Source organism: Monodon monoceros, unplaced genomic scaffold, assembly GCF_005190385.1.
Source record: "Monodon monoceros isolate NGI ecotype Baffin Bay Population unplaced genomic scaffold, NGI_Narwhal_1 Super_Scaffold_14, whole genome shotgun sequence".
Classification (NCBI taxonomy): Eukaryota; Metazoa; Chordata; class Mammalia; order Artiodactyla; family Monodontidae; genus Monodon; species Monodon monoceros.
The window spans coordinates 58,293,782-58,312,518 of NW_021703770.1; the positions used below are offsets into that span (position 1 = coordinate 58,293,782).

At 45.6% G+C, this 18,737-nt stretch overlaps 1 protein-coding gene across 4 annotated transcripts in view; it reads left to right on the forward strand.

Moving 5' to 3' along the window:
• Window positions 1-260: 260 nt before the first annotated feature.
• The window catches only part of JPH1 (junctophilin 1), a 79,580-nt gene continuing 61,103 nt past the window's right edge, over window positions 261-18,737 (forward strand). For 3 of the 4 annotated variants that reach the window (XM_029223017.1, XM_029223016.1, XM_029223018.1), the window contains exons 1-2: window positions 465-911; window positions 5,486-6,245. In XM_029223017.1, coding sequence (XP_029078850.1) covers window positions 533-911; window positions 5,486-6,245 — 1,139 coding nt within the window. In that variant the 5' untranslated portion in view covers window positions 465-532. Of the gene's footprint in view, window positions 912-5,485; window positions 6,246-18,737 lie in introns of all 4 variants that reach the window. The other variant, XM_029223015.1, reaches the window with a different exon arrangement.

Below are 18,737 nucleotides of genomic sequence, written 5' to 3' on the forward strand. Positions count from 1 at the left end.
CGGCCCTGGGCACAATCGCTCTCCCACCCGCATCCCGCTGCGAGAACACAAGCGCGCCGGCCGGTCCCGACCCAGCCCGCCCGCCGGGGAAGCGGCGGCTCCCGGGGCTGGGGGCAGGGCCCGGGGGGGGGGCGGTGCGGGAGCGCCGCGGGGCCGGGCCTCGCCGCCCGGGGAGGGGAAGAGGGGCGGGCGCGGGGCGGCGCCCGGCTCACGTGGGCGGGTGGGAGCAGCTGAAGGTCCGCTCCGGAGCCCGGGCTGTCCTCTCGCGCGCGGCGCTGGCCAGGGCGGCGGCGGCGGCGAAGGAGGAGGAGGAGGAGGAAGGCGGCTGTGGCGGCGGCGGCGGCGGCAGCGGCGGCGAGAGAAGAGGGGAGGACGGGGGCGGCGTCGGACTGGAGCCGAGCGGCGGCGCGAGCTGCCCGGGGCGCTGTCGTGAGCTCGCCCGCCGGGCCTCCACCCCCGAGCTACACCCTGCCGTGCCCAGCTCTGCCCGCGTCCGTGCCCCCGCGGGGAGCGCGCCGGGGCTGCCCCCCGAATGACGGGCGGAAGGTTCGACTTCGACGATGGCGGCACCTACTGCGGCGGCTGGGAGGAGGGCAAGGCGCACGGGCATGGCATCTGCACGGGGCCCAAGGGCCAGGGCGAGTACTCGGGCTCCTGGTCGCACGGCTTCGAGGTGGTCGGAGGCTACACCTGGCCCAGCGGCAACACCTACCAGGGCTACTGGGCGCAGGGCAAGCGGCACGGGCTGGGGGTGGAGACGAAGGGCAAGTGGATGTACCGGGGGGAGTGGTCACATGGCTTCAAGGGGCGCTACGGGGTTCGGCAGAGCCTGTGCACCCCCGCTCGCTACGAGGGTACCTGGAGTAACGGGCTGCAGGACGGGTACGGCGTGGAGACCTACGGGGACGGAGGTGAGCGGCGTCGCTGGCGGCTCGGCTGCTCCGCGAGCTAGTGCGGTGGGCTTTGCCCAGACTGCGGGGAAGCGGGGAGGACGCGAGGTGCACGTGTCCGGAAACCCGCCAAAACACCTGGGGAAGCCTCCCACCCTCTTCCCGCGCCCGCTCTTCCCGGGAGGGTGCAGTGGGACGCGACTGGTGCGCAAGGGTTGGATCTGACCCGGTTCTTGGAGCGGGCGGTGTGTGCACACCCTGGGGAGCAAGGCGTGAATATACCTGGCCGGCGCCGCGCTGCCACCGGGAGGGAGCGCGCCCGGGAGGGTTGGGCTGGAGAGGGGACGCTGTCACTTGAGCCCGTCACATTACGTTCCTGATCCCTCCCTCTCCCGGGCGGGTTTGAAATCACCACTCCTGTGGAGTTAGAGCGAACGCCCTGGGCTTGTGAGGCTGGCGGTCGCTGCGGACCGCTCCTGGGATTGGTTTCACGTGGAGTCGTATTTCGCTTCTGGTCCTCTAGTAGCCTAAAGATAGAAGCCAGAACCCCATTAACTAGGATGTTGGGGAATTGTTCCTTATCTGAGGTGCTTTTGGAAACATCCTAGTTATGCGAGTGGAGAGGCCACCTGATGCAGGTGGAATTCGGAGGATGTGGGGGTTTCTTTCTGTTTTTCATTCGGTTTCTTGAAGTATTGGTTTTCCATCAAAAGAAGGTACTCATTGTTGAGCTGCAGATAGCTGGACAAATTATGAGGAAAACACTTTAGAAATGAACAATGGAGTCTACGTTTTAAAAAATACAATTGAAAGGTATAGTTGCTAAGTTAACAGCTACTTTACTCCTGAGAATGGCAGTATGAAATCGCCGGTTTGCACTAAGGTGTATGACCGAAATGGTATGCTGGCTGTGAGCAAAAATTCACCTTGTTTTAATATTTAAACAATATTTGCAAAAGAAATTTTCTATATAAGAGGGCAGAGTTCCCCTTTTTTTTTCCCCCAACCAGGAAACATATTATTGAAACAGGTATCAAAATCTGATGAATTTCCTTTTGTAATAAACTGAGAAGCATGCATGTCTTATGCTTCGGCAAAATACATTTTCTTATACTAAACATAATCAGTTAGTTGAAGAGGGTTGTAGGAAGCAAGGTCACATTTCAGAATTCTGCAGCTCAGAGTTGGAGGATATTAAAGGGATCCAGTTAAAAGTTTCTCCAGCCCACGGCAACCCCAGTCAGGCCACTGCTTATATAAAAGCTTATACAATTTGTACACTTCACTTACTCAGAACAGTTGGGCCGTGTTTCAAATGCAAAACGGCAGAATGGTAGGATTTGCTAAAAAGGACATCTTTTCATCCTACAGTATAAATGAAGGATATGGTTCTCATGGATTAAAGGGGGGGGAACTTACTCTAATACTTGTATATGGGCTGCATGAGTTTCAAGTTCCACAGTAATTAGGGCCCTTAAATGTTCTGAATGGGCATAGAGTGCCTTAGGTTGACAGCCTTACAAACATGTTAGCTTGTGACTGGATTTTATTGGAGGCCCCGGGTCTACAATATAACTAAATTCCATGCTCGAAAGTTGGAATACAAAACTTATCTTTCAAATGTGTGCATTATTTTATAACCTTTCAAGAAGGCCATGGATAGTTCTTTTACCACAGTATTTGGAAGGCTAAAAATAAATGTCTTCTTTCAAAGTTACTACTCATTAAACAAAATCTCTTGGTTTAGAGTATTCACTATACCTAGCAATCAATATATATATGTAGCACAGTAAAGGTCCTCTATGTATGTGTTGTGGAAGCTCAAATAAGTGTCTAGGATGAGTGTAGATAATCAGCATCTTGTTTTAAAACTAACTTTTAAAAGAATTTTTTAAAAACCTCAAAATTTGGCATCACTGTAGGACTGTGGTTCTCTTTTTCTACCAAAAACAAATCTAATATGCTACCAATTAGGAAGGGGAGAAAAAACTCTTAAAAATCACTATTGAATTCCTACCCTGTGTTTTTCTTTCGTATGCCAATCAGTTAATTAGAAAGTCCTGAATCATAAAATGGGGGTCTAAATTGAAGTGTATTGCTACAACTTATTTCATACAAAGATTTTGGCCAAAACAGGACATATCACTTCCCCTATTTTTACTTTTTGCCTCTGCACCACAAGTCCATCCCTAGCTACCCTTTCAGACCTAGGGAAAATCTGATTCCATGTATTTTGTGGTGGCATTAAACTAGAGGAAGGAAGCCATAATTCCATTGACAAGTATCACTCGGTTTATTTTATTAGTGATTTGTGTGTGAAGTGTTACTGAAATAGAAACCCCCTGAATATTAAGAATAAATTAGTACCATGCTCATGAAATCCAAGTCTAGGTGCCCAGAATATTTGGTGCAAATTCTGATCCTGCTGTGGTTCCTTTTTTCACCTGTCGTGAAGCTATTGAAAATATCTAGGAAGACACATTGTTTTGTTAATTATATGCATACTTGCACATGCACATACCCATTCACAGCATGTAGATTTAAGTTTGGCATAATAAAGTCTAAATTTGACTGGAATTCTTTCTGAACTGGATGCCTTCCACTACAAGCTTATTTAGTGAAAATGGCCATATCTAGAAAATCAGCTCCCAGATACAGAATCATAGAACATAACTTCAAACCCATGGTCTATATTTAAGGGATTGCGAGGAACTAATTAGAACTTTATTTGAGCAGCAGGGAGCAGGTGGAAACCACCTGCTTCATTAAAGAACTAGAGGCCCTTTTTTTTTGCTAGGTTCATTGACTAAACTAAACCTGTTTTAAATTTCAGATGAGCCACTAACACTTTGACTGTAAATTGGTTTCTAGCAATTCTGTGGAGGAATTCTTCCATATACTGTTCCTCAACAGAATAGGATGGGAATATAGCCAATGCCATTGTTCTGCTTCTCAACTGGACAGTTAAGCAACAACCTAAATTTCTAATTATTGCTGTTGCCTTAAACCACTTAGAGTTTTCAAGCAATACGTCGTTGGAAATTCTAAATACTTTTTGGAGATAGCAGTTTAAGGAAACTAGCTGTTAATTTCCCTTCAGTGTTAGGAATTCCTAAGACAGTATGGTTGCATTTTAAAAGTGTAAATACTTCTTGATATCAAACAGTATGTTGGAAGTTGTTCTAGCAAAATTAACTTGTCATTATGTAGAAGGATACAATTATAGCATTCCTTGCTTATTTAAACAAAGTATTTTAAAAAATAAGGTAGTTTTAGTGCGTGTAAGTCAGGTTGTATAACTTTTATCTTAGAACTTAAAATTTTATCTATCAGGAAAAGGGAAAGTAAGTTGCAATTTCCTAATAATTCAATTTCCTTCCTTGTTAAAGAAATAATTATTAAGGCAATAATTCAGTTTCCTTCCCTGTTTGGAGATGGCTAATATTCAGTAGAAAGCTTCTTGATCTGAAATGTTCTATTTGACTGTCTTATCCTTTGGGGTTTATGCCCACCTCCTCAGAAGTTCTTAGGTGTCAGGTTAAGATGTTAAGACCTACCCAGAATATGACATTCACAGTACCAGACCCACTTCATATTTCATTGTCTCCCTGCTACTGTCTATTTATATACCAAAAATATATCAGAATGAACAGAAAGCGATGGTAGTCTTGAAATTAGTCAAAACTTTTGACTTTGGAGCCATTATGGCTTTAACTTTTAAGTGCAATAATCAGCCCTTGTTAACACGATGATATAAAACTATAAGCAGCACTTCTCGGTATTTTAAAAATAACTATGCCATGCAATAGAAATCTTTTCACGGCAATATAAAATGGCAAGGTAGCTCGGTATAATCAGAAACTGAAAGAAGTCAAGACAGACTGTTATCATGATTGGTGTTATGTGATATTGTGAGTTAGGAATAATAAAGAAGTAATTACATCTTAAAATTTCTACATAGCTTCTTTTGGGGGATATTTTAATTTAAAATTTTCCTTTAATTAAAAGGAAATGAACTTGATGTAGAAGAGAAAATTCTAAGTTCCCTAATCTTAACATTCAGTTCCTCCTAAGGTTATTTAAAAAGCTGCTCCAGATTAATTTTTAAACGTCTCTGCTAATTTATTTAATAGAAAAACTTACTGAAAACAAATGCTTTCGATTAGAGATTATCCTTTTCCTGAGAAGGCATAATATTCATTGAAAAAGTGATCTGGTGTCAACAAAGTTTTAGTGGACACTGTCGAGCACGCCTTTGCCCTGAGATGAATTCCGTAATGCTAAGTGTGGAAGTTTTCCTCTGGCCTTATCTCAGTTTTCCCAAAGGTAAACAGTGCACGCTTTTTAGCCACCACAGCTGTATACAAAAAGCCTACATACAATTACAGAAAAGGTCTAGGCACAACATCTCAGGGACGGGATTCACAAATGGAATTTTAAAAGCATCCCTAAGAGTTGACTTGGCAATGTGCGGGATTGCACCTTGGGCCGCCGGGCCTGCGCGCAGGGCTCTAGCCGTGCACGCCCCGCCCTCGCAGGCACCAGCGCCCCCTCGGCCCCAGACTTACGCTGTGCTCTCTTGCGGTCTCTCGAAGGTACCTACCAGGGCCAGTGGGCCGGCGGCATGCGACACGGCTACGGCGTGCGCCAGAGCGTGCCCTACGGCATGGCCACGGTGATCCGCTCGCCGCTGCGCACGTCGCTGGCCTCGCTGCGCAGCGAGCAGAGCAACGGCAGCGTGCTCCACGACGCCGCGGCAGCCGCCGACAGCCCGGCCGGCAGCCGCGGGGGCTTCGTGCTCAACTTCCATGCAGACGCCGAGCTCGCGGGCAAGAAGAAGGGCGGCCTCTTCCGCCGCGGCTCCCTCTTGGGAAGCATGAAACTGCGCAAGTCCGAATCCAAGTCCTCCATCTCCAGCAAGCGCAGCTCGGTCCGCAGCGACGCGGCCATGAGCCGAATCAGCTCCAGCGACGCCAACTCCACCATCAGCTTCGGCGACGTAGATTGTGATTTCTGCCCGGTGGAAGACCACGTGGACGCCACCACCACGGAAACCTACATGGGCGAGTGGAAGAATGACAAGCGCACCGGCTTCGGCATCAGCGAGCGCTCCAACGGCATGAAGTATGAAGGCGAGTGGGCAAATAACAAGAGGCACGGGTATGGCTGCACCGTGTTTCCCGACGGCTCTAAGGAAGAGGGAAAATACAAAAATAATATTCTGGTCCGTGGAATAAGGAAGCAGCTTATACCAATAAGAAATACAAAAACTAGGGAGAAGGTGGACAGAGCGATCGAAGGCGCGCAAAGGGCAGCCGCCATGGCGAGAACCAAAGTGGAAATAGCAAATTCAAGGTATGTACGCACAGGATGGGTGGTTCTGCCCGGGTCCTTCGCAGCAGTGGAATATCAAATAATATGTTTGTCAGTCCTTTGGTGACATCACCAAATAGGTTCTACAACTGCCGGAATCAAAGGTGGAAAATGATTAAGCCCAATAGAATGAGTCAGAAACGTACCTGCACTCTTCTGAAACTTTCCACCCTCAAAAAATGTCGAAGGCATATTGCGGTTCCCTTCCTCATATAAATTACTTCCCTAATACTGAACGTGATGGAGTTGACTCAGAGCCTGTGTACATTTCCCAGAGTCCAGAAAGTTACTTTTTTTAAGAAAGAAAAGTACCCCTGAAATACTTCCAGAGGGAGCACAGTGCTTTTGTGTGCTGCAAAGAAAATACCATCCACATGGAAACCCACCTAGTGTAGGTGAGTCCCTTTATTCTAATATTAAAGTTGGAGGTGTGTACAACTCCGCCTTAGAAAACTGTCCTAATTTATAACATTCAAATTCTGTTTATTGATGCCTTATAGGTGAGATTGGTTTTGAGAAACTCACCAGGATTCAGATAAGGCAGAAATGTAAAGCTACATGACAGAATCCAGCAGACATTCTTTGAACAGCAAAGCTTACCTACATGGGAAAGGCAGAGTGACCGAGGCTCAGCGGAATCCCCCCATTCTATGCAAGAAAGACTAGATCACTGGTATATTGAAAGGAAGGGGGTGGGGAGAGCCTGACAAAGACAGATGGGACTGTCAGTGTGCCAAGGTTAAAAGAAAGAGCGGCAGAGGAGGGCTGGAGTGAGTAGGACACAGTGGTGAATAGTAGATTGAGAAGTGAGGTATATGTGGGCACGCCCCTGAAGTTCTACCCATGATAGCCAGGTTCAGGCATCCAACCAGGGCATGGAGAAACCGACTGGGAATAGAATTTTACTAGGGTTGGATGTCATATGTTAGTCAAAAAAGAAAGTGGGACGGTTATACGTGGAAAATTTTATTCTTAGGCTCATTTGAGCAGGTACTGACTGGCCCTAGTTTCCTGTGATTTGAGACATAACGTTTATCGTAGAATATTAAAAACCCTTGTCCTGCTTCAGTACTATCCTCGCATTGAAGTAAACCTCCTTGTGAAACCACGAACTCTTAGCATGTCTTCAGGTTTTTATTCTTACCATTAAATTAATGAGCCCTCCCTTTTCTTTGGTGGAACCATGTGAAAATTCTGATGTTCAAACTTTTCGATGTACAAAAAATGGCGATTTCATATTGTTCAACTTAATACTTCTAGACCTCTGAAATTCTTTTTTTTTTTTTTAATTAATTTATTTATGGCTGTGCTGGGTCTTCGTTTCTGTGCGAGGGCTTTCTCCAGTTGTGGCAAGCGGGGGCCGCTCTTCATCGTGGTGCGCGGGCCTCTCACTATCACGGCCTCTCTTGTTGCGGAGCACAGGTTCCAGACGCGCAGGCTCAGTAGTTGTGGCTCACGGGCCTAGTTGCTCCGCGGCATGTGGGATCTTCCCAGACCAGGGCTCGAACCTGTGTCCCCTGCATTGGCAGGCAGGTTCCCAACCACTGTGCCACCAGGGAAGCCCTGAAATTCTTTTTTTTTTAAATGCCCCTATTTTATGGCTGCTGTTTACTTCTGAGTGTCTGAAACGCTAATTGGAAAGTGGAGGCGGTCTTGGTGTTTGTATTATTTTTAGATATATATGATATTAAAGTGTTCGAGATTTCCATGTTTATCCCAAACTAACACAATTTTAAAGTTAATATTGCTCGTTAATTGGCGCAAACTTTCAAGAACAGTCTCTCCTATCTGCTGAGCATCTTTTATTGTAGATCATGGTTTTCTCTGATCACCAGGCATTGCATCTACTTGCTTTTTACTTTGCTTGTAGATGGGATACTTGGCACATCTAACCTTGCCAGCTTCCATGGCCCTCTGATAACTTTTAGAGCGAATTGATATACTTTTCGTTAGGCCCTAGTCTCTAATTTGAAATGTGTTCTTGAATTCTTCCCTTTTGTTTTCACCTAGTGATAATACTAGAGGTAATTCAGTCTTGGCAGGTGGAAGATAAACCTATGCGGGACATTCTAGCAAATACCTTTCTCATGCTTGCTTTAATTATTGACTTTTATGATTAAATTGGAGGAACCTACATAACGAAAAGCTGTGATGCAAAGATCTCTGATTTTACCGGTATCGTAAAACTCTTATCCAAGTTCTAGGTACAGTCTCTCTGTCGAAAGTCTTTTGGGGTGGTATTATGTAGTTTGGGAGTAGTGTGTTATAATAGTTTATAATTAACAGACATTTAGCTTAAGAGCTTGTACTTATAGCTAGTTAACGCCTTCATAAAGATTTCACTTAGCTGCTTACAAAATGCTCAGTTCATTATGCTTAGTGATGTAAGCCAGTCAGAGGACAAATATATTGCATGATTCCACTTATAGGCGAGATCTGTAATGGTCGAACGCATAGAAACAGTAAAATGGTGGTTGCCAGGGCCTGAAGGGAGGGAGAAATTGGAAGTTGCTGTTCCAAGGTATAAAGCTGCAGTTAAGCAAGTTGAATCGTTCTAGAGCTCTCTACAACATTGTACCTGTGGTTAACGATACTGTAGTGTGTGCTTAACGTTTTAACAGGGTAGATCTCATGTTAAGTGTTCTTACCACAAGGAAAAAAACACTGTTTTGATGACATGATAGGCAAAAAAAATTCTTAACGCCCGATTAACCTTTTATATTTCACTTTCACTGGTTTAGTGTCTTTCCAGATTCCTTGCTTTAATGACTACTTCAGATACAGAGTTTTGCAACTTGCTCAGTCCTTCCTGACCCTTCTAGCAGTTGTTATTAATGGTTTTTGCTTTTATTAATGGTTTTAATCTAATGGGTTTTGCTTTTAAAAATATCAAAAGTTTAAGAACATAAAGACACTCTTCCCCTTCCCCTGCCCCAGTGATGGCAGAATAAGAACTAGAAAGTAAGACTCCTGGCAGCGGCCACTGTTGAAATCACTAGTTCAACATTAGCAACAAAGGGAGATGATCTGTTAATGGTTATTGACCACTTCAGATTGCCTCCCTGATAGTGTTATTATTGTATCACTGTTATTTTTTATGCTACAGAGATCTTAGTTTGTTTCTGAAATCCCAGGGAAATGGATCCGCTTTTTTTTTTTTTTTTTTTGCTGTACGCGGGCCTCTCACTGTTGTGGCCTGTCCCATTGCGGAGCACAGGCTCCGGACGCGCAGGCTCAGCGGCCATGGCTCACGGGCCCAGCCGCTCCACGGCATGTGGGATCTTCCCGGACCGGGGCACGAACCCGCGTCCCCTGCATCGGCAGGCGGACTCTCAACCACTGCGCCACCAGGGAAGCCCTGGATCTGCTTTTGTACCATCACCTTATTTTATCTGGAAACAAAGCCTAGCTTTGAGGGAAAATAATTACCGTCTGTGAAGATGTCTCCTCAGGGAAATCAGGAGACATGGAACCAGCCATCTTCGGCCCAAAGATTCAGGAAAACATGGTAGATCTGTGGATCTTTCCTTTACTTCATTGCAGACGGAGTGGTGTATCTTCCCAGTAAACACAGGAGGCTTATTTCTGAAGGCTTATTATGGACCCCTGTTTAATTCTTATAGATCAGGGAATATGAGGATGACAGAGAAGAGGTAGTAGATGGTAGAAATAATGCAGTAGAATCAGTAGTTACTGAAAGTTTCCTAGCTAGCTTGGCTAGCACTCGAAGAGTTAAAAGTTTGGCTAGCACTCAAAGAGTTAAAACTTTATAAAAATTTTTAAAAAAGAGTTAAAACTTTAAGGGATGCTAATAATTTGCCGACTCCTATAACCTTTCTTTAGGTGTCTGTTCTAATTCCAAAAGTTTATATGATTTTATGTTAATAAGATTTTTTTAAAATATTTTGTTCTCCTCTTGTCTTGGCCCAGAGAGTAAAAATCATCACATGGGATTGAGAAAATGTCTCCACCTTGTTTTTTAAGAAATGTGCAAGAGAAAGGGGAGCAACTCTGAACATTTCAAGCTCCTCATTTTCAGAGGCAGAGACTGAGGCTCTGCCCAAGGTCACCCCACTGTCCCTGTCATTTCAGTCATTTTTCTCATTTGGTCATTTTTTACTCCGCTAACTCTTGTCTCCAATAATTCCTTAAGACAGATGTTCAAATGACTGTTCCTTGAGAAAAATATTTTAAGGAGGGATTTTAAGGTGAGGCATTTGGTTGAGGCATTTAAGTGACCCTTTGAGAACCACACTTCCATGGAAACGAATAGATAATTTAGGGAGGGGTGTAGACAGAGGAAGAGCTTTGTAGAATCTGGGCCTTAGAAGGAGTAGTTATGCTAAAGGGTGGAAGAGGTGTGTTGAAAAGGATGGGAGAGCTCTGGCCTAAAGCATCTGAGAACCACAGGTATTTGTTTATACTTGCTTCGTTGTTATCAGATTAGAAGAAAGAAAACTAAGAAGGGAGGATAGAGAGGAGTGGGATAGTGACCCTTACTAACTCTGTGGCCAGCCTCACTGCAGCTAGTCGGGTGATGGGCTGGGAATCCCCCAGGACCACTGTGAAGTGTCAGTGGTGGGTCAGGCTGACGAGTGGGGTGGAGCTGTCTGCTCCCGACCTCTCCCCCACCATTAGTGCCACTTCAGGTGGTAACGGCAGCACTAGACAGGGAATGTGCTGTCCCCTGCCCAGCCCTGCTGTGCTTGGGGGATGGAAGCAGCCAGATAGCACGTGGTGAACTTCAGCATCAAGGGATCTGGTGAGCTTGCTCTGTCCGTTCGCAGAACCAGAGACTGGATTCCCTGTTTGCCAGTTTTGGACTTACATATTAAAATGACAGGGTTTTTTTTTAACCCTACAGGAAAAATATATTTCCCATACTTCTCTTTTAAAAAGGTACATTACAATTTCATGCCACTCTCCCCCTTTCCTCTATGCCCAGAATGACTCAGCCACTACAGCTTTCCTTCAGGGGAGTCTTTGCTCATCCCTCCCTCTGGCTGGTACCCAGGCCCGGCTCCCCTGGCCAGCCCTTTGGGCTGCTCCCCACTCTGGTTTAGACATAGAGCCTCTTCTTCACAGAGGGTTTCCCCACCCCTGCCCCTCTCACCCCACCCCCTCAGCCCAAATCCCCCCGTTAGTCTAAATCGTCATTGTATTTCAGTATGTTTGTGTAATATCTTTTTCTCCAGCTTCGACTGGAGAGCCAGGCCCCGAAGGCAGCTGGGCTCGCTTTTGTATTACCAGCAGCTAGCTGAGATCAGGACACTTTTATAAGAGCTCTAGTAAATATTTGATGAATGAGTGAATCACATCCTCACTACTTTGGGTACGTACACTGCCAGTGTTTCTAATTCCATTTTGCCAGACATTTTTAAACCGCAGTTCTCAGGCAGGAAACCTAGCTCTCACAGTTCATCACCCTGTAATCTGGCAGTAGTCAAGGAAGTGCAGAAAATGCAAAAGTATGTGTTAGAGGTGCCCTTTTCCCTAATTAGGTCAACATCATTAAAGTGTCAGAACTAAAGCATAGCCAGGGAATAACAGCTTCTAGTTAAGCCAAAATGTTAATTCCATTCGTCATGAGCTGGTCCAGTGATACCTGTGAGTGTCCGATAAGAGATTTCCGGGAAGTCAACTTTTACTAACTACAATAACATTGGCCTATCCTACTTAGTTGACATCACCAAAATTTGTGATAAGGCAGAACATAAGAGCTTATTGTCTTTTTAAAAATCTGTTTGCTGAATATTTAGCTGTCTGTTTCCTTTTGAAAGGTTTTCTTGTCCAGCCATTTTTTGGGGGTCATTTTTCTTTAGCTCAAATAATAACATTCAGTGGAACAGTCCCTCACAAGATTACTTGACTACATTCACACCTATTAAAGCCCAAAGTCAGCCATGAGCCAGTGCACTTTATGGATCCAAATTAAACTTATTACCACCAATTTTAGGTAAAAGCTCAATCTGCCGAGTTATTGTAAAGGGCAGGGAATCTGAGGTCCTTAAATTCTGTTGGATAAAAGGTTTCTCTTTCTCTTTTGAAAATCGATATTATTATAGTTTATATTTTATCTTTATTTCTTTTCTGTAATATTAGTGGCTGTATCACATCTTTAAAAACAATTTTAGGTTACCTTTTCCATGAATGTTTTTGTTTCTTCTACTGGGGCCCTGGTTAATTTTCAACTATTAGCACAAGTGATTTTTTCATAGGAAGGCGGACTCCTTGTAATGCCTCATAAGTCACTTTAATGAAGAGACTGTTAAGTAAGTAAAGAAATTTGAGGGGCAAATCACCTAAAATGTGGGAATTTATGGCTGAGAAGAGCATCAGTTATTTTTTTCTCAGTTGTGTCTCCCGTGTTCTTCCATATCTGCCTTTGCTGCCTGTCGCCCTTTTCCACCTGCTCTCACCAGCCTATGAGCAGATTCCAGAGGCTTGGTTAAAGCACTCAGGCCTTGAGGTGCGGAAAAGCTTCTGTGTGTGGGGGCTGACGTTTGCCTTTCTCTTCACAGGAGGGTTGTTTTAAGGGTTGAATGAAAGAGTGGGTGTCATGGGACTTTAACCTGTAAATCCCTACATCTAGTTAATGTTTTAGAAAACGTGTCGATCCTACAAGTACCATTCCCAAAAGTGAAGGTTGATAGAAGACCAAGAAGCCAGCCTGAGATGGAGGTAAAGATGGAAGCAGGAAGGGAAGGAAGGCTTGGGAAGCGGACATAGGGCTAAGCCAAAGGAACGGAGTTAAGTCCACTAGGCTTGACCACCTGTGTGCAGACGTGTGTGTCCAGACTCACCCCTTTCCCAGCCTCAGTCAGTGTGGAGTCAGTATATTGTCAACAGGCAATTACATTTTTTAAGACTGAAGAGAAAATGAGTAAGGAAATGGCCCCGTGTGTTTCTATCAAGCTAGGCTGGGGTCCTGATCCTGAAGACAGTGGAGGGTAACAAAGACTTCATCTTCATATTGTTTGGATATATTAGTGTTGGTCACCATTACCCTTTACGTGTGTTGTGGTTTCTGTATTGCACATCAAAGTTTGAAGTACATGTTTGTCGTTTTTACCAAAGATTGCCCATTTCCCATGGGAGCAAGTGAGGCACCCGCTCTAATTTCCTCACCTTCTTCTCCAGGCTGTTGAAAGAAAGACATGCTTCTTCCTATCACGGGGCCCAGGACTTCTTAAGGGGCGGAGCAGTCACTGAGAATTCTGTGGGTGTGTGGAGAGAACAGCTGAAACCACAAAGATAACCTAGGCATCAGCCCTGTCCTGCCCCTAAGCAGGGGGCAGAGCTTGGCTATAACGCTCGTCCAGAGGCCGAACTGGGAAGACGGAGAAAGCCCTTGCTCTGCTCTTCCTTCTCCTTCAGCTCTGATGTTATATCACCTCGTGGCTTAACAGGTCATTAACACATGAAATGGGAACACATTGTATCATGAGCACCTTATAAAACATTCTTAGGCCATCTCGTTTCTAAATATATTTCTTTAAAAAAATTCTTCAGCCAGCCCTCCCAGGGCCAGGCCCATTCAGAAACCCTGAGGCATTGAGGTGAGCCTGAGTTTTAGTGATTAACAGGTAGGTCCAAGCAGTACAGATTTAATGAAACTCAGTCTTGGGCCACCATGATGGGAGAACCACAGTTATCCAGGCTCTAGGGCCATTAGAAGCATTCCTTTTTAAACCCTGAACCGTGTAGGCGTGGCTCTCCGCTTGGAACAGGGAGGGCGAGGAGAAGATGCCGGACGTGGTAGGAGTGGCACGAGTGGCACGTGAGGTCATAGTCAATTCTGCAGAGACCTGCTTGGTGGAAACCGGCTGTGAAGACTGGAGGCAAAAAAACAGTCCAGGGCGATGATAACCTAGGCTTGGGGGACACACGTTGGCCCGGTTTTAACTGCAGAAATCTGAGTTTGCTCCAGACAGTCCAAATTTCGGCAGATTCCATCTCATTTAGCTGTGAAATATGACACCTTCCTGATGTAGTCAGTGTGGAGCATTAAGGCAGCCGCTACTTTTCACTACAGCTTCGACGTAGTGGAAACCACCCCGCTAAAACTGTTCTCCGGAAAGGCGGAGGTGTGATTGGGTTCAGGCTCCATCCCGTGTGCTCCATAGGAACTTCGGCTTTGCCCTGGAGAAGCTCTGCTTTGGGGCCAGGGGCAGGGTTCTGTGCGCATGCTAACCTAGCGGGGAGGCGCCTGCGAGCAGCAGCTGCCAGGCACCCTGCTCACAACTTTCCATCATGGATTAAGCTGACTCTACCAATCTCACTTTACTCAAGACACCAAACTGGACGCTTGCAAGACTGGTGCCTTGCAAATCTTTGAGATGCTTTTCTTATTATAGATGAAATATGAACATTGTGTTTAGGAACAGGATCCAACAAATGCCAAAGGTATTTATGTAAGTCACTCAGCCTTAGTCCAATGGCCTCTTGGGAGTACAACCAAATCAGCTTTTAATAATTTTGCCCTTCTGTTTCAGTGGGTGTTTCACATGTATTTGTATAATATGCTCAATTCAGAATAAGCTGCTTTATCAGAAATTTAATTAATGTGTAAGGAATCAAGATTGCCTCGAAAATAGTACAGCTCTTTGAAGTCAAATCTTCTTAGGATTTCCCTGTGTGCCAAAAGAAACTTGTTCAAGCCAAGTACAATACAATTAATTTTTAATTCACTTTCTTGTATTTTAAAAATGATCCGTTGTGCCAGAGATTAACAAATCATTTTGTTATATTTTTTCGTTAGCGTCTAAAAACTTTTAAATGAGGTAAAATTTTTTGCTAAATTTTACAGTATCAAGTCAATCAAATTTTGAGCTCAGTTGCTTGGTCTAAGTGTCCCTCTCAGTTTCATTTTTTTTTTTTTTTTTACATTGGTGAGGGAGCTTTTTGGAATTAGGATTTCAAGGTTTCATACGTATACTTCCATCTATTAGGGGAAAGGTCTGAGATTCATAGGGGGAGCCTGTTAGTCAAAACTTGTTGAGAAGTTAAAGTTTAGGGTTCAAGAGCGAGGATGGTGGGGTGTCAGGTGATGGGGCTCCACCCACCCTCCACCAGCCCTAGTCACTTGTTCACACCCCCTCCGGCTCATCCCAGTGATTTCAGAATCAGTTGAGCTATGGACTGACAGGCTCCCTTGCAAAGATGCAAATGCCCTGACAGTGCGGTACCTTTAGCCCTTATCTGTCGTCTGTTAACAAGTTAGTTAATAGTCTGGCCTGGATTCCCAGAAAAGACAGCCCATTTTATAAGGTTTGCTTCTTATCTCAGTGAAATATTAATTCCAGTCACTCACCGATTACATACTTTGTAAATGTAAAATTATGATTAGGACCTAGTCCTTTCTGTCATAGCATCTGGTAGGTACAGATTGAAAAAGCAGTTACCTATTGGATGATAGGCACCTTCCTGTGAGTTTAGGTAGCACACAGGAGGAGCTTAATCATAGGCTGGGGCTGGAGGCGAGATTCTGCAAGTGGTAGCAAGCTGGGAACCAAAGGATGGGTAGATGTTTTCCAGGAGAAGGTGGAGGATGGTGCAGAGGACAATGGCACTCGTGTATTTGGGAGGCTGTAAAATGTTTGGTATGGCTGGAAAAGAGGGCGCTAGGTGGCGGTTGTTGAGAGATGAAGTGGAGAAGTAAGCAGGGGGCTCAACTGACCTATAAGGAATTCAGGCGTTATCCCGAAGACAGAGGAGACCTGTTGATAGTTTCAGGCAGCAGAATTACATGATCAAGTATTAGAAAGATCACTCTGTTTGTAGGTGGTATAGAGATGGGGAAGTGGAAGGGGGCAGGCAATAAAACTGGAGACAGGTTAAGTAGTAATCGGCTGACCAGTAATCTAGGTAAGAGCCCATGGGGTGAGCTAAGCAGTGGCAGTGGAGGTGGGGAAGAAGTGAATGTATGGGCGAGAGCCTCCCAGGCAGACTCAGTAGGACTTAGTTGATGGTGTGGTGAACCAGAAGAGTCAGTGACTCGGGTTTCTGGCCTGGGCAACTAGAAGGATGCTGGTCCTGTTTATTGAAACAAGGGACCAGGGAGGAAGGTACAGGTTTAAAGAGGAAGATGAGTTTGGATTTTTGTTTGTTTTGTTTTTTGCGGTACGCGGGCCTCTCACTGTTGTGGCCTCTCCTGCTGCGGAGCGCAGGCTCAGCGGCCATGGCTCACGGGCCCAGCCGCTCCGCAGCATGTGGGATCTTTCCGGACCGGGGCACGGACCCGTGTCCCCTGCATCGGCAGGCGGACTCTCAACCACTGCGCCACCAGGGGAGCCTGGATTTTTGCCTTCTTAAATTTTGAGATGCCCAAAAGACAAAAGGGGCCGTGGGCCTGGAACTCAGAAAGATGTGTACTGTATGTAAAGAGCTCAGACAGTATCCCTGAGGAACAGTGGCATTTAGGAGCCCTGCCACGAAAGAGGAATTCCTATACGTGATACTAGACACAGCTGTTTTTTAAGAGGTACCAATAAAGCAGTTCTCACATCAAGTGCTTGGGAATCTGTTGCCTTATGACAATGCAATTCAGGTATCAGAACGTCCCTTCTTGAATTTGTGAAATTATGCTTTCTAAGATTTGTGCTCAAGGGACATACCCAGCGAGCAAGATAGATCTGTTGGCCTGTTTCTTTCTTGGCAACGCACAGGAACAAAATATCACTATCAGAAATTATTATGCTAAAGAAACATCATTTGGCAAACGTTTATTTAGTGCCAGCTCTGTCCAAACATGGCACTAGGCCCTAGGAATACAGAGATGAATAAGAAACAAAACGTGTTGGTAAGACCAGATAGGCTGGCGGGTTCCTGTGCAGCAGGACAGGAGCTGGGAGCGAGGCGGGGCTGCAGGCTGGAGGGGCCCACCTGGAAGCACGTAACCCAGCCTGGGTGGTTTGTTGCAGACCGCTTCCCGTGCTCTTTGCACAAGCAGCTCCCTCTGCCTGGAATGGCCCTCCCTGCCAGGCCCCTTTCCTTTGCCTAACCCCTGTTAGTCTCTTGTGACCACTCTCAAGATGCACAGCGGGCCCGGACTAAATTAAGAAAACTTAAGAAAATGTCTCTTCAAATATGTAATGTCACCCCTAACAATAGGAATGTAAAGTAACGGAAGAATGTAAAGTACAGAAGAATTTTATAATGGGGAAGGGAAGATAACTGTGCTTTCTTTAAAAAATATTAAACTGTTAAAATACTTAAATTATTTTCATGTAAATCACATTTTTTAATTTAAATTAAGATTTCTGCCTAGAGTCTGTAAGATGATTTTTGACGGTAGCAGGAATCTCACTAGCAGCCTTTGGATACGGAAACGCCAAAGGTAGCTGTTTAGCAGGTAGTGAATTTTTTGGCAGTGTTTCCAGATATGGAAGCAGTGTAGGCACTCTGTAAACGGTTCCCCCGTGTATATCATGCATCAGTGCAAGCGCCCTTCCCCTTTTGCTCTGAGGAGAGCAATTGGGGCGCTGCCTTTTAGCCACGTGCAGACAGACATGTCTTGAGTGGTTACCTGGTGCCTGGACCTGTGCTGTGGGCTTGTCATCTGTCATCTCACCTAATCCCCATGGCAACTCTGTGAGTAGGTAGGAAACTGAGGTATAGAAAGGTCACAAAACAAGTAGATGACGTATCAAGGGAGGATCCCAGGCAGCATAACCATCGGAGCCCAAGGCTTTAACCTCCACGGGATTTTGAGAATTGGGGTAGGATTTTTTTTTTTTTTTCTTTAACCCACATCCTCTCTCGGTTCCTAAAGGAAGATCTGTCTGGAAGCAGAATTATTTAGTCATATACTTCATTTGCCACTGTTTCCTTTAACAGACATTATTCATTCAACAGCCACAAACCTTGTGCAGGAGACAAACATAAACAGATACTGTCAATATAGTATCGTAAATGCTGAGGTAAACCTGTGAGCATGCCTAGAGGAAGAGGAACACCAAATGCGCGTGGGGCTTACGGGAGTGGGGCTGAGCCTGAGCTGTGGAGATTAGGCAGGAAGCAGACGGTGGCAAGGATGCTCCAGACCAAAGGAACATCCTGGGAGGCCAGAGTGGAGTGAAAGTGCATGGGGTGAGTTCCTGCAAGCAGTGGGACTGGAGGGCAGCACTCCCCAGGCGTGCCCCATCCACCCTGAGGGCAGATCCCCGAGGGCTGCTGAAAATTTCCTGGTCCTCCACCTGGGGCTGAATTAACTCTTCTTTGGCTGAGGCCCAGAGGTCTGCATTTCACAAACTTCCCAGGTTACTCTCAGGCGCGCTGAAGTTTACTACATTGAGATACGTGGGAAACGAGGTGGTGAAGGTTTGGGAGCTGGGTTTTCCACTGCTGGCCTTGGGGAGTCTTTGAAGGAATTTGATCAGGAAACCATCTGCCTTTGAGATGGATTTAAATGGGACCAAGACTGGAGGCCTGGTCTGTGGAGATGACAGAGACCGAGTTGAAGGCTGGCGTGGT